This window comes from Onychomys torridus, chromosome 8 (genome assembly GCF_903995425.1).
Source record: "Onychomys torridus chromosome 8, mOncTor1.1, whole genome shotgun sequence".
NCBI classification, from domain to species: Eukaryota; Metazoa; Chordata; class Mammalia; order Rodentia; family Cricetidae; genus Onychomys; species Onychomys torridus.
Window position 1 is genome coordinate 57793796 of NC_050450.1, and position 14077 is coordinate 57807872.

The following is a 14077-nucleotide window of genomic DNA, read 5'->3' on the forward strand; positions in this document are numbered from 1 at the left end:
TAGTCGTCGCTCTCGGCCGTAGCGAAAAGTGCGCGCGCGCCCCCTACCGTCCGCTGGGCTCATTCTTAAGGTACCTACCCTCCCTGACCTGCAGAGGGCGCTTAATGCCCACAGGTTTTGCCCCTCGACTCTTGTTTTGAGTCAGGCAACCTCAAAATAAGGTTTCCTTTCTCCCTCTCTCCTCTTCTCCCCATCTCCCTCCCTTCGGTCTCCCCTTCTCTCCATCCCCTCTGCCTCCCTTCACCTTTCCTCCCTTCTTAGTTTGCAAGTTCTCTCTCCCCATAAAATGTTCGTGGCTGTGCAATTGAAGGCCGTGAAAACAATCTTTCCCGATAGTGATAAGGACTGTGCAGGAAATTAAACAGGATGATGGTGTGATATGAAGTTCTTGGAGAACACATTAGATTGAGATATTAAGAAAAGCCTCCCTCAAAGTGACGTCTTAGCTGATGAGGCAAAACAAACAATTTAGCTGCCGGTGTTGGCCCATCCCTGTACTTGGGAGGCTAAAGCCGTTGGATTGCCGCGAGTTCGAGGCCAGCTCTAACTACATCGACCCTGTTTCAAAAAGCCAAAAAGAAGACGATTTTGACTATCCTGCTAGATAGGAAAGAGCAGTGCTCCGCGCTCTTCCGACACGGTTTCCACCGATTTTGTCCTCGCAACTCTATCTTGGAGTACTTTTCACAAAGCGTCCCTACGGACAGCAACAACGCAGGGAGAATCCGGACTCGGCCGCTGCCCCCCTTCCGTTTCTTACCCTCCACCCACAGAATGACTTGCCCTTACTTGTCATGGCGACTCTCCAGCTTTTTGCCAGCATTCTCGCGGGGGTTGCTGGGATAGGGACTTTCCCCTCCCATGTGCTCATACTAAAAGTTTTGTGCTGGAGTCCAGTGCCACCGGCCTGGCTGCAGGCAGCTACCGGGACCTGCGCGCCCCCGGCATCCGGGTCCGGAACCTCCTTTCCAGCAGTGACACGCTCCCCTGAAGACCCGGTAGGTTACTGACTGAGCCTGATGAGTCCTCTCTGAGTCACCGGCTCTCGGTTCGCATAAGCTGAGGCTGGAGAGAATCGCGGGGTTTGGGGGTGGGGAAGTGGGGGGCTCGGCCGGGTTGGGCGAGGTGGGGGCAATGGGAGTTTGGCTGGCGGGAGGAACGGGAATGCAGTGTTGGAGATGTTGGAGATGATGGGGCTCCTAGGACCAGCCAGCCGAACACCTGAAAAGTAGACAGGGGATTTGGGGACCGCTGAGACGGCCCAAGGGGTTTTCTCTCCGCCACCCCAGATGCACACCTATCTAGTCGCTGCTGGGTGGTGGAAACCCCAGACATAACATGCACAAAGCACCGTGATTCGAGATTCATAGCTTAAGACTTCAGAGCCCACAGCATCCTACTGAAACCTCGGGCTCCATCCCTTAATTAAATCGGGGTGACTCGGGAAGCCCTAGCTGCTAAGGTCCCGCAACTTCCGGACCTTTGTCCCTGGAGTGATTTTTTTTTTCCCCAGCCGCACCCCAACCCTGCTAGTCGAAGGAAATCCAAAGGAAAACTGTTAGTCTTGCTAATGAGAAGTGTTTGCCCGCGGGACAGACTGAGATCTCTTGGTCTGAAAGGCCCGCCGACCCTGTTATTGTTTGGCTCCACATTTGCATTTCTGCCGCTTGCAGGAGCATTTCCGGTTGTTTTTTTTTTTTTTTCCGGAGCAGTTCACTGCTCACTCGAGGACAGGGGAGCAGAAACGGGGTGGGGGGGGATGTATTTTAGGCTGGTACGGTTGCTGAGGAAAACTGCTATCCTCGATCATCGCGTTTTCCTGGATTACTTGCTTGCTTTCGCAAAGGAGAGGGTATTTATTTAAAAGAGTGAGAGGATAGGTCGTTTTTTGGTGCCGGAAAAGCAAATTACCGAGTATCCGGTTTTGGGGTGAGCCATTCCCTTTGCTGAACGCATTCCACACGTCCTGAAAGCGGAAGGGGCGTGCCTTGGCCACGGGCGCCCGGAGATCCTAAGTGCAGTGGACCTGTGCAGGACTCTTCCAGGGTAGACTGTCCCTGGTCCTGCATCTTCTATCTATAGAGCAGGTCATTTTATTACAATTTTTTGTCGCGCACTGGACATTGTGCGTCTTCTTTTTCTTAAGTAGTATCTCCACACCGTACTTGGGAAGGGGAATAAATTTCCTTTTGTCCCTCTGAAGGTTTAGTGATCTTAATCTAAAGAATAAGTGGCTGGGTGGTGGTGGCGCAGGCCTTTAATCCCAGCACTCGGGAGGCAGAGGCCAGCCTGGTCTACCATGTGAGTTCCAGGAAAGGAGCAAAGCTACACAGAGAAACCCTGTCTTGAAAAAAAAAAGAATAAGTGAACAATTGATAGACCGGGGGAAAAAAATGTTTTTTCGTGGCTGCAGGTATAAAACTCAATGGCAGGCTAGAAATTCAGGTTTGTAGAGAAGTATACAAATGACTACCCTTGAAGTTTTAGAGGGGAAGGAAACCTGAGTGAGTGAAGGTTAGACAGGACCATCCCAGTGGTCTGGACTAGCTATTTTGTTATGCAGATAGCTTCCCAGCTCTTGTAATCCCTGGACTGGACTCTGAATGTGAAAAGATTCCTATCCAAAGCTAAAAATGGAATGCCCCTGAGCCCCTCCCCTGTTTACGAATGTAGAGATATGTAAATTTTGTTTACTTTTTTTACAAAAACAACTTAGAGAGCTACCATTTATTTACAAAGGCCTTGAGTTTCTCTGAATAATTTAGTGCAGGGGAGTTGGGGTCAAGGATGGGTAGTATATGCCTATAACCTATGCTTAAATCATCTGTAGCTCACTTATGACCATGTATTGTAAATGCTATTCAAATAAATGTTATAGTGTTGGAGCCAGGCTAGACAGGGTGCTGCTAACCTTTAATCCCAGAGCTAGGGAGGCAGAGGCAGGCAGGTATCTTGTGAGTTCGGGGCCAGCCTGGTCTCAATAGAGAGAATCCAGTGCTCTGGCAGTTAATGCGGTCCAGGAAGGAAGAAGGCCGACCTGCAGTGCGTTGTGTGACTGTCTCAAGAAAGGGGCAGGGGCATGGAATAAATTCCAAAAGTGATGTGGTCCAGGTGCTAAAGTGTTGACTCATTAGAGAAAGTCGCAGATTCAAGACCTACACATAAAACTGGTAAACTTTTAGGGGAAAGTAACATCTGTACATTTTGTTGGTTTTGGTTTGGTTTGTTGTTTTGGTTTTTTGCTTATTTTTCTTCTGTCTTTAGCTGATGGAATGAGCCAAGTGTCTTTGTCTTGGTGTAGGAGAAGGTTGGTTACAAGACTGTTTGAAAATTTGCCAAGCAAACATTGAATATTTTCTCTTGTTTCCACATTGTAGTTACATAAACAATGTATGCCCGCTCTCTCTCTCTCTCCCCTCCACCCTCTTGTTTAATAAAGCTAACGCTTTCTCTGGTGGTCAGCCACAGTCCCGTGAACTCTCTTCCTGAGACTTTCACAAGTTTATGAATTTTTGTTTGTCCTGTCTTTCGCGCGTTTTCATACATGTTTATAAAAATAAGTAGTCTTGCTGGACAGTGGTGATGCACATCTTTAATCACAGCACTCGGAAGGCAGAGCCAGGCGGATCTCTGTGCATTCAAGGCCAACCTGGTCTACAGAGCAAGTTCTAAGACACCCAGGGCTGCACAGAGAATCTGTCTTGAAAAACCAAAAGAAAGAAAGAAAGAAAGAAAAGCACTCTAAACTAGATATAGTGGCTCACACCTGTAATCTCAACACTTAGGAAACTACAGCAGAAGAATTGCCATGTAGCCAGTCAACATAGACTTTCAAAATAGGAAATACAAGTAAATAAAAAAATAGTGGTCTGCTTTTATTATATTAGCTGGGGTATATGTGTGTGTGTACACATGAGTCTTTGGGGTAAGCAGGCTTGGTAGACAGTACCTTTTCCAGTCACGGACCTATATATTTTCTGCAAATTATAGTTTTCACCCGATCGGTTTCTGAAACATTTTTCAGAATCGTGTTTTATGTGTGCGTTGCCCACCAGTGGATTCTGTTGTGATTTCTCTAGCTCCAAGTCCAGAGGAACGCTTTGTGGTGCAAGCCTCCTGCTGGCCATGTCAACTTTTCTAGGAAGTGTACCTAGAAGTGGTTTTGCTGAGTGGGGAGAAGCCTGCTTTAAGCCAGCCCAGACACTGCCTTGTTACTTTTTAGAACCAACAGTGTATTCCTGGCTTTTTTGTTTTGTTTTTTCCCAGTGCTGGGAGTTGAACCCAGGGCCTTGGACATAGTAGGCAAAAACTCTGCCACCAAGCTACACAGCCAGCTCCAGAAGATTGTTATACTAAACTCTGTAACATTAGGAGAATAGTTTTGTTCGGAGTAGGGTGTGGCTTCCGGCTTCCTGGGTTCCCCTCCTTTGGCATTGGTGGCGGCCATGCCAGTGGCGTTTGTTTGCTTTGGTTTGGCGTGTTGGAAGGTTGCCGTAGACAAGCCTTGAACCCTTCCAGCCATCCTGCCTCAGCTTGAAGATCCTGGATAAATGATTCCATTCCCTTAACTCTTCCTCCAGCTGTTAATAGCTCCTGCCTAGCTTTCTTGGGATCAAATGAGTGAGTCCCTGAAAGTAGCCTCTTCCAGCTTTATTACCTTCCCACCTGACGTTTTCTTAAACATCCAGCCTTCGTAACCATTGGCTGGATAAAATCTTAATATCGCGGCCTCCTGATGAGTACCTAATCAAAGGGGTCCATATTGGCAACTGCTCTTTGTAAGGAAACCCTGAAAACATAATTACTCCTAATGACCTGGGTGATAGAGCAAGGAGACCTCCTGTGTCTTATGAGGCAACCTGGAAGGAAGACTGAGACACTGGACCGCCATCCCAGTACACACAGCAGTTTCCTGACAAGGTGAACTTGATTAATGGGAGCAGTTGGTACCACAGAAGCCTCACTGGCTCACAGAGCAAATGAAGCAGTCACAGTAACATTGCTGAGCCCTAAGGATGCCAGACACTTGTCTCCGTTTACGTGTGTGTGTGTGTGTGTGTGTGTGTGTGTGTGTGTGTGTGTGTGTGTAAAGGTGGTAAGGGTAAGGGGGGCTGAACCTGGGACTTCACAAGCTAAGGAAATAGTCTACCACCGAGCTCCACCCCAAGGTCAAATCTCCAGGAGTGAAAAGGCCAAAGGGTAGTCCTTTCAGGTAGGTAGGATCTTCTAGTAAGAGTGAAACGTCCAGCTGGGACCTTTGGCTTCTGAACGTCCTCTCATAAATGTCTGTGGTTTTAATTAGTAATCTAAAGAGGCCCTGGGTCTCCCTCACCCCTTTTCATGGCCTCCTCAGTACTCAGAGTGAAGGGCTGCAGTGTCCTGCTCTTTGATTTCATCAGCTAAGACCTGCCTTCCCTGATTGCAGGAGAGCTGTACAGAAGAGCCTGTGGTGAACCGGGTCGTTGGGAGGCCATCTTTAACAAAAGCTCGCTCCTCTACCTTCTGTGTGTCCTCTGCAGGTCACCAGTTAAGTGACAGGCGCGACTGCCAGACAAATAGGATGCCCATATGGAGAGATTTCTCAAACTCCTAAGTACACGAGAACGGGCTCAAGCTACTTAAAAGTGGAAGTAGATGTTCAGATTGTCATCGGCAATTGTCCTGGAATGTTTGTCTTTATCGTTAGAGAGAAAGGGAATGTGTGATGTCCCGGGGCTCTGGCTAGAGGGCCCTGGTAGTTAATCCTGACGCCTGAATTTAGTCCCCAGAACCCACGTTGTGGAAGGGGAGAACGAAATCCCGCAGTCTGATCTCCACACTCGACTTGGCACACACACAAGTACACTTACGACAGATAAGTGAATGTTTAAACAAGGGTGGGATTTTCTTTTAAGGATAGCCTAGTGGGGCCAGTCTGGGAGAAAGTGAGATCAAAGCTGCATGGCTAATAATAACAGTGAGTAAGAGAGTTTCAGACAGCTTCAGTGCTGTGAAGAATATAATGGTGTGACCTGGTGGAGATTGGCTGGCTGCGATTGAGCGAGCCTGAGGAGCTATGGCATGCAAGATAAGGAAGAGCCTACCTCGTAGCCGCAGGGAGAAGGGCAACAGGAACCTTGCTCTTACAGAAAGAATCGCCACTGACTGAGCCGGAGAAGCTGGCTGGGGCCCAAAGAGAGGAAGGCTGTAGGGACATTGCTGGTTCTTCAGGGGTTTGTAAGGGGTTGGGGAGCTGTCCCAAGGTAACAGGTGGGACACTAGTGGTCAATCTTGGAGATATGCCACAAAGAGGGTTTGAACAATGGGATCGTGTGGGGGATGAGTGATACGGGAGTGGGGGGGGGTGCTTCCCCAAAGGGAAGGAGGAGAGTTGTAGGCTGTGGGTGGAGGATGGCTTGGGGAGGTGGGCAGTGCCTCCATGCTTAACGTGAATCTGGAAGAGGCCAGGCCAAGGCTAGGGCAACCTGGGAAGAGACAGGAGAGCTGCCCACTCCGTGCTGCTCCGGAAGTGGTGTCCCTCCCAGACTGTCTCAGACCCGGCCCTTACCTTTCTTCTCACAGAAGCCTGGCTGACTTGTTGGGTACTGCCATGGAGGAGCCACAGTCAGACCTCAGCATTGAGCCCCCTCTGAGTCAGGAGACATTTTCAGACTTGTGGAAACTGTGAGTAGATCTCATGGCGCCCCTAAGGTGCACCATCCCTCCCCGACCCCAAGCACCCTGTCTGCCAGCAGAGGCCTATGAGAGACAAAAACAGCAGTGCTAAAACAAGATATGGGGGGTTGGGGATTTAGCTCAGTGGTAGAGCACAAGGCCCTGAGTTCGATCCTCAGCTCAAAAAAACAACAACAACAAGATATTGGGTTGGGTGCCTGTAATCCCTGCATTTGGGAGGTGGAGGCAGGGGGATCCAAAGGTTGAGGTCATCCTCAGCTACACAGCAAGTTCAAGGCCAATCAGTAGCGCTAACTCTCTGCTCTTGTCTTACAGACTTCCTCAGAACAACGTTCTGGTAAGGACCAGGGCAGAGGGGACTGAGGGCTGGGCAGGTGATGGACTGAGAGCACAGCATTGAAGTTCTCCTTTGGCCCATCCACAGTCCACCTCGCTGACATCTAATTCCATGGAAGATCTGTTCCTGTCCCAGGATGTTGCAAACTGGTTAGAAGACCCAGATGAGGCTCTCCAAGTGTCAGCAGCGACTTCTGCAGCCCAGGACCCTGTACCGGAGGCTCCCGTGCCGGTGGCCCCGGCACCAGCCACTCCTTGGCCCCTTTCGTCTTCTGTCCCATCCCAGAAAACCTACCAGGGCAAATATGGTTTCCGTCTGGGCTTCCTACACTCAGGGACGGCCAAATCTGTCACATGCACGGTCAGTGGCCCTGTTTTTGACGTTGACTTTCACGTGACCTTTCGATGCCTGTTTTTTCTGTCTAGGTTTTGGAGGTGGACTTTGTTGTATGTCTCGGGGTTTAATTTCCCCCCTGGACCTTTGCCTTTTATCCTTCTCCGGTTCTCTGCATCTCTCCGGGGGGGCATGGAACTTTCTTTCCTGGAATTCCTTTCTTGGCTTTTGAAAATACTCTTCCGAAGCGGCACAGTGGCATACAGTGGAGTCCCAGCTGTTTGGGAGGTTGAGGCAGGGTTGCTAAAGGCCAGCCTGAGCAACATAGCAAGACCCCTTCTCACAAAAAACAGATCCCAGTGGGGTGACACACCTATAATTTCAGCACTTGGGGAGGCTAAAACAGGAGGAACAAAAGTTCAAGGCCATCCTTGGCTACATAGTAAGTTTCCCTTCTCAGGAAAAAAAAAAAGAAAGAGAGGCCAGCGCGGACATTTAATCCCAGCACTTGGGAGGCAGAGGCAGGTGGACCTCTGAGTTCGAGGCCAGCCTGGTCTACAGAGTGAGTTCCAGGACAGCCAGGGCTACACAGAGAAACCCTGTCTTGAAAACCTAAAGAGAGAGAGAAGGAAATGAGAGCTGCTGGTGTAGCCCAAGCCTGTCGTTGCCGCTGCCCTCCACCACGATACCCGCATAGCCGCTAGACAAGTGTTTTTCCTCAGATCCCCATTCCGACCTTGGTCCTTAGTTGGCTTGTCCCTGACCTTCGATTCATTCTCCTCTCTTACAGTACTCCCCTCCCCTCAATAAGCTATTCTGCCAGCTGGCAAAAACATGCCCTGTGCAGCTGTGGGTCACCTCCACCCCGCCGCCTGGCACCCGTGTCCGTGCCATGGCCGTCTACAAGAAGTCACAACACATGACAGAAGTCGTGAGACGCTGCCCCCACCACGAGCGCTGCTCCGATGGCGATGGTGAGCTCTCCGTGCTGGCTGTGGGGTTCAAACTGGTTCCCTAGGGTCTCCCAGCCTCTGACCTTCTCGATTGCTCGTAGGTTTGGCTCCTCCTCAGCATCTTATCCGGGTGGAAGGAAATTTGCGTGCCGAGTATCTGGATGACAGGCAGACTTTTCGGCACAGTGTGGTAGTGCCATACGAACCACCTGAGGTTTGTTCTTTTGGTTTGGTTTGGTTTGGTTTGGTTTGAAGACAGGGTTTGATTTGCTCCAGCCCAGACTGATGTTGACCTTACGGGAACCCTCCTGCCTCAGACTCCTGAGTAGTAGGCTTGTAGGTGTAAACTACCATGCCTAGCCTGAGGTTTACTTTTAACAAGAGAGTCTCTGGGAGAAGGGAGCTGGAAGGGGTTTCGGTAACCACTCAGGTGGGAGGCAGAGAGGCTGAGTCCTGTCCCCTCACCATTACTGTGCTTGGGATACACCCCGAGCCTCAGACATGCTGAACAAGTGTAACCCTTCTCCAGCCCACTGGCTTCTCATCTCTCACCCTCTTCTCCAGGAGGGGTGCAGATAGGTGGGATAGCCCCACTCAGCCACTGAAACTGAGGCTTTCTAGAGGCTGTAGACCTGTGGTGGGATCGGGAGTGGCTTGGCCTGAGTCGTATGCATGTTGTGCCCTCCCCCAGGTTGGCTCCGACTGTAGTACCATCCACTACAACTATATGTGTAATAGCTCCTGCATGGGAGGCATGAACCGCCGGCCCATCCTTACCATCATCACGCTGGAAGACCCCAGGTAGGAAGCCGCATGCTCTTCCTCCCCAACCTGTCTCTGTTCCGTGGCTCCCACCTACTACCACATGCCCTTTGTTTGTTTAGTGAAGTCTTCCTCCGTTCCCTCTCCGGCTCAGGGACTTCACTTATCTGTGGCTTCTCGGTGTCCCTGGAGCTGGGGAGCTGGTTGACTAATATTCAGAATAGGACCAGCTTTCTTACAGTCTTGTGTTTTCCGTCTTCTCATCCCGGGCAGTGGGAACCTGCTGGGACGGAACAGCTTTGAGGTTCGTATTTGTGCCTGTCCTGGGAGAGACCGTCGCACTGAGGAAGAAAATTTCCGGAAAAAGGGAGAACCTTGCCCAGAACTGCCCCCAGGGAGTGCCAAACGAGGTAAGCGGGCTGGACCAAGAAGGTGGAGGACGACGGGGTTCAGCTTCACCCCAAACTCATCCTCTTGCCTCTGCTTTCCTTTTTCCCAGCTCTGCCCACCAACACCAGCTCCTCCCCCCAGCCAAAGAAAAAGACACTTGATGGGGATGGGGGATACTTCACCCTTAAGGTACCAGGGTTGGGGGAGGCGCGTGGCCAGATGTGTCTGTTACTGCCTTTATCGATGCTGCTTGCGGGCTCAAGCTAGGATTACTGTCGGGTTAAAGTTCTGAGTCCAGTACACACAATGCTGTTTCTCTTTGAGCTGCTTCGTCTCTAACTACGGCTTTAGCTCAGAGCACATGCTCGGTGGCCATGATGCCTCCGAGACAGCGGCTCTCCTTTGTACCGAACTTGGAACACCAACTCAGACCATAATACAGGTGCTCCTCTGCCTAAGATAGGAACGTGTCCTGGCAAGCTCATCGTCAGAGGAAAATGCCATATGTAAAAAATGCATTTAGAGACAGGCATGGTTGACACGTACCTGTAATCTCAGAACTGGGGACCGTGTCTGCAGATCTGAAGCTTGCAAAAAGAATTTTTTTAAAAAAGCATAATCAAAAAAGGACATTTGGGTTTAAGGGCACAGGTCGGTTTCAGAATACTTACCTAGCATGCACCAGGCCCTAGATTCCTGGTGGCACACGGTGCATTTGATCCACCTAACCACCCACAGCTCAGCAACACAGCGCATTTCCCAGATTGAATTTCCCTCGTGATCATGCTGTTGAGAGCTGTGCCTTGCTGTCTGTCGCCAGCATCAACAGGGCATCCGACTATGTTATCGTCAACTGGAAAACGCCCAAATTTGATGCACACTCTCTCCTGAATGCCCATTGCTTTCACACCATCTAAAGTCCCCCCAAAATTAACTGTAAGTCATTCCATCTTAAGTTGGGGACCAACTTTCAGAAAGTTGTCAGAAGCATGAAAGTGGTCTGTGGCTTTGCCCAATCCCGGTCCTCCACCCTTGTCATAGATTCATGGTCGGGAACGCTTCGAGATGTTCCGAAAGCTGAATGAGGCCTTGGAGTTCAAGGATGCTCATGCCGCAAAGGGGTCAGGAGACAGCAGGGCTCACTCCAGGTGAGTGACTTGAGGCGGATCCCAGCTGTGGTGCCCCTACCCTGACCTTACTCTGACTTTCTGGTAAAAGACAGTAGTAGACCCATTCTGCTGGATGGGAATGGTTCTTTGGGGGTCTGGGGTTATTCTACCCTGCCAAGTGCTAATGGGCCCTGTGAGGCCTGCTTACCCCCATTTCAGGCTCAGTTTCCTCATAGAGTGGGATGAGGGATAAGGTATGGTGTCACGATCCTGTAACCTCAGCAGTAAGGAAGGCAGAGGTCAGGCCATTATTGGAAGTTTGAAGTCTTCACAAATGTGTGTGTGTGTATCAAGTTCCAGGCCAGCTAGGGCTACAAAGCAAGACCCTGTCTGGGGGGTGCGGGGGTGGGTGCTGGTGCCAATGTGAAAGGGGAGATAAACTGATTCCCAGAAGTACTTCAACCTTTTCTTTGAGTATACCTACCCATGGGAGGGACTATCTTAAATTCTTAAATTCCCATTTTTTTCCACTGGGAGGCAATGGTGGCACACGCCTTTAATCTCAGCACTATGGAGGCAGAGCCAGGCAGGTCTCTGTGAGTTGGAGGCCAGCCTGGTCTACAGAGCGAGATCCAGGACAGGCACCAAAACTACACAGAGAAACCCTGTCTCGAAAAACCAAAAAAAAATAAAAAGTTCCCACTTTTCCAGCCTCTAACCTAGAGCCTTCCAGACTTGATCAAGGAGAAAAGCCCAAACTGTTACCTCCTATCACATTATCTCTCCTGTCTTCCTACAGCTACCTGAAGTCCAAGAAGGAACAGTCTACCTCCCGTCATAAAAAACTAATGATCAAGAGAGAGGGACCTGATTCAGACTGACTTCCTCTGCCCCCAATCAGCAACCTCCGATCCCCCTTCTCCTGTCCTGCCATTGTGTGACTTGGGTGGTGGGATACACCAACTCAGCTTTTAGGATTCTGACCCTGAGAAGAGTCTTGAAGAGAGGAAGAAAATTCCTGTAGGTGGGGTTGAAGTTTCCAATTGGCTATATGCAGCGGTGAGGCTTTTATACCTTGTGGCTAAGACTTGGCCCCCTCTGTGAGCGCTGGTTCCTGGCCCCTGTTGGGGGATGGGTTGGTAGTTGCCAGGTCTCTGCTGGCCCAGCGAAATCCTATCCAGCCACTTGTTGGACCGTGGCACCTAAAATGAAATTTCACCCCACCATACACCCTGTAAGATTCTATCTTGGGCTCTCAGGGTCCCTATCCACCGAAACCCATTTTCCTTCCACCCTGTGCTCAGGATCAGTGTCTTTGAAACTCTGCCTCCCCTTTCTGCCTTTACCACCCCCTCCCTTTTTATACCCCCTTTTATATATCAATCTCTTATTTTACAATAAAATTTTGTTATCACTTGTATGGCTTTTGAGGGGTTGGTAGCAGCTTAGGCTGCCGGGACCCCCAGGTTACAGGGATGAGTTTGAGGGGCAGCCACCCGAGTCCAGACAGTGTTGGAGTCAGGGGTGGCGTTCTGGGGTTCCAGAAGAGGGACAAAGCTGGGGACTGGGTCAGTCTGTGGGCTGCATGACAACAAGGGAGAGCAGCCACTCCATTCATAACTGAGGAACCAACTGTCCCTCCTCCCTCCTGCCAGGGCTGGCACAGTCCTCACCCACCCCTACTTCTAGGCTTGGGCTGCTGCTGTCCTCTGGGCAGCCTCTCACTGAGGATTATGGGATTTAAATGTCTGATTTAGCAAGCCTGAGCCTCTGGAGTGGCCATCTGCTCCACAGGAAAGGATTCGGGGTGCCTGGGTTCCACAGGGAACGGGGTGGCTGCTGCTGGGTGGAGAGCCAGTGGGAGGCCTGCCAGCTGGGGTCCCAGGAAACTGGGGGCAGTTAAGGTGAGGTTTGGGGCCTTCCCAGCATCCCCACATCCTGGGCCTCGGGCCAGGCAATTGAATGAATTGAAGCCTCGCACTTTGCCAGGAAATCCTTTGAAAGGGCTTCTTGGGATAGGGAAGAGAGTCAGGGCTGGGCAGCCCAACACCCTCCCACCCACCCTGTTCCTCAGTGCTGCTGGCTCCCAGGGAGGGGGGCTAGGCCAAGCTCTCCCCATAGCCTGCTGTTGCCTGAGCCAGTGCCAGTAGGGAGAGCCAGTCGGTGACCACGTGGCTTGGCCTTGTCTCTTGGTAATGGAGAAAGGGGTACTGAGGTCCAGAGGGACTTTAGGGCCACCGTCCTCCACTGTCAACCAGGCTTGAAGTGCCGGTGGGAGTCGCTTGCCTGCCTAAGGGCCCTGTACAGCTTGGAAGGGACCAGCCTCCTACTTTGGTGGCTACCAAAGGTCCACCTTCTCACGTTCGGTTCGGTTGTGTGTGATACCAATTGAACCCAAAATTTTTTGATGTGGGGGTTGGTTTATTCCTTTTTTTTTTTTCTTTTGGTTGGTTGGTTGATTTGCTTTTTTTTTTTTCTTGAGGCACACTTTCTCTGTGTATCCTTGGCTGCCCTGGAACTCACTCTGTAGACCAGGCTGGCCTTGAACTCACAGAGATCCACCTGCCTCTGCCTCCCAAGTGCTAGGATTAAAGGCCTGTGCCACCACCACCCGGCTCCCAAAACTGTCTTACATACTAGTCACTGCCTGTATCCACAGACCCTTCATGTGGCCATTGGCTCCAGCTACCAGGCAAGCTGGAGTTCTTTCTTTTTCTTTTTCTTTTTTTTTTTCTTTTTTTTTTTTTTTTAAAGATTTATTTATTATGTATACAGTGTTCTGCCTGCATGTATCCCTTCAGGCCAGAAGAGGGCACTAGATCTCATTACAGATGGTTGTGAGCCACTATGTGGTTGCTGGGAATTGAACTCAGGACCTCTGGAACAGCCAATGCTCTTAACCACTGAGCCATCTCTCCAGCCCCTGGAGTTCGTTCTTTTAACTCGGTCCTTCTCCCTCTTATACACAGGACACAGAAAAGGGCTTCCCACCCCCACCCCCTTTTTTCCCTTTTTGTTCCATAGCTTTACTGAGATATGACTAAATCCAAAGAACTGTGTTCATGGGTCACAAATTTGAGCCCCTTATCTTAAGAGAAAAAAAAAAAAAGGTAGGATGATTGCCAAATTAGGAGTTATCTTTACAATTACCGTTTGTGTAGGGGGCAGGTAACAGTTAAGATAGACTCTGCTGGCAGAGTTGTACTAAACAAAAAAATGCAACGCTACCACCCCATTCCTTTTTACTTCTTTGGTTTTTCGAGACAGGGTTTCTCTGTAGTTTTGGAGCCTGTCCTGGATCTCACTCTGTAGCCCAGGCTGGCCTCGAACTCACAGAGATCCGCCTGGCTCTGCCTCTTGAGTGCTGGGATTAAAGGCGTGCGCCGCCGCCGCCGCCGCCGCCGCCGCCGCCGCCGCCGCCGCCGCAGCCGCCACCTGGCTCCCGTTCCTTTATAGTTTTGTTTTCAGACAGTGTCTTGCTAACTAAGTAGCCCAGGCTGGCCTCGATACTGATCTCC

At 50.5% G+C, this 14077-nt stretch overlaps 1 protein-coding gene across 4 annotated transcripts; it reads left to right on the forward strand.

The window, feature by feature from the left end:
* The first annotated feature begins 761 nt into the window (after positions 1 to 761).
* Positions 762 to 11979, forward strand: Tp53 (tumor protein p53). 4 transcript variants are annotated; one of them, XM_036197270.1, is made up of 12 exons: positions 762 to 998; positions 5426 to 5526; positions 6562 to 6663; positions 6991 to 7012; positions 7100 to 7372; positions 8136 to 8319; positions 8400 to 8512; positions 8990 to 9099; positions 9334 to 9470; positions 9560 to 9639; positions 10492 to 10598; positions 11359 to 11979. In XM_036197270.1, exons 1-12 carry the CDS (start codon positions 795 to 797, stop codon positions 11438 to 11440), a joined length of 1515 nt encoding a protein of 504 aa, XP_036053163.1. In that variant the 5' UTR covers positions 762 to 794; the 3' UTR covers positions 11441 to 11979. The 4 variants fall into 4 exon arrangements, with proteins under 4 accessions (XP_036053163.1, XP_036053166.1, XP_036053164.1 ...); XM_036197273.1 differs by lacking the exon at positions 5426 to 5526 and having other exon boundaries at positions 935 to 998; XM_036197271.1 differs by having other exon boundaries at positions 938 to 998; positions 5520 to 6663.
* Positions 11980 to 14077: the final 2098 nt, after the last annotated feature.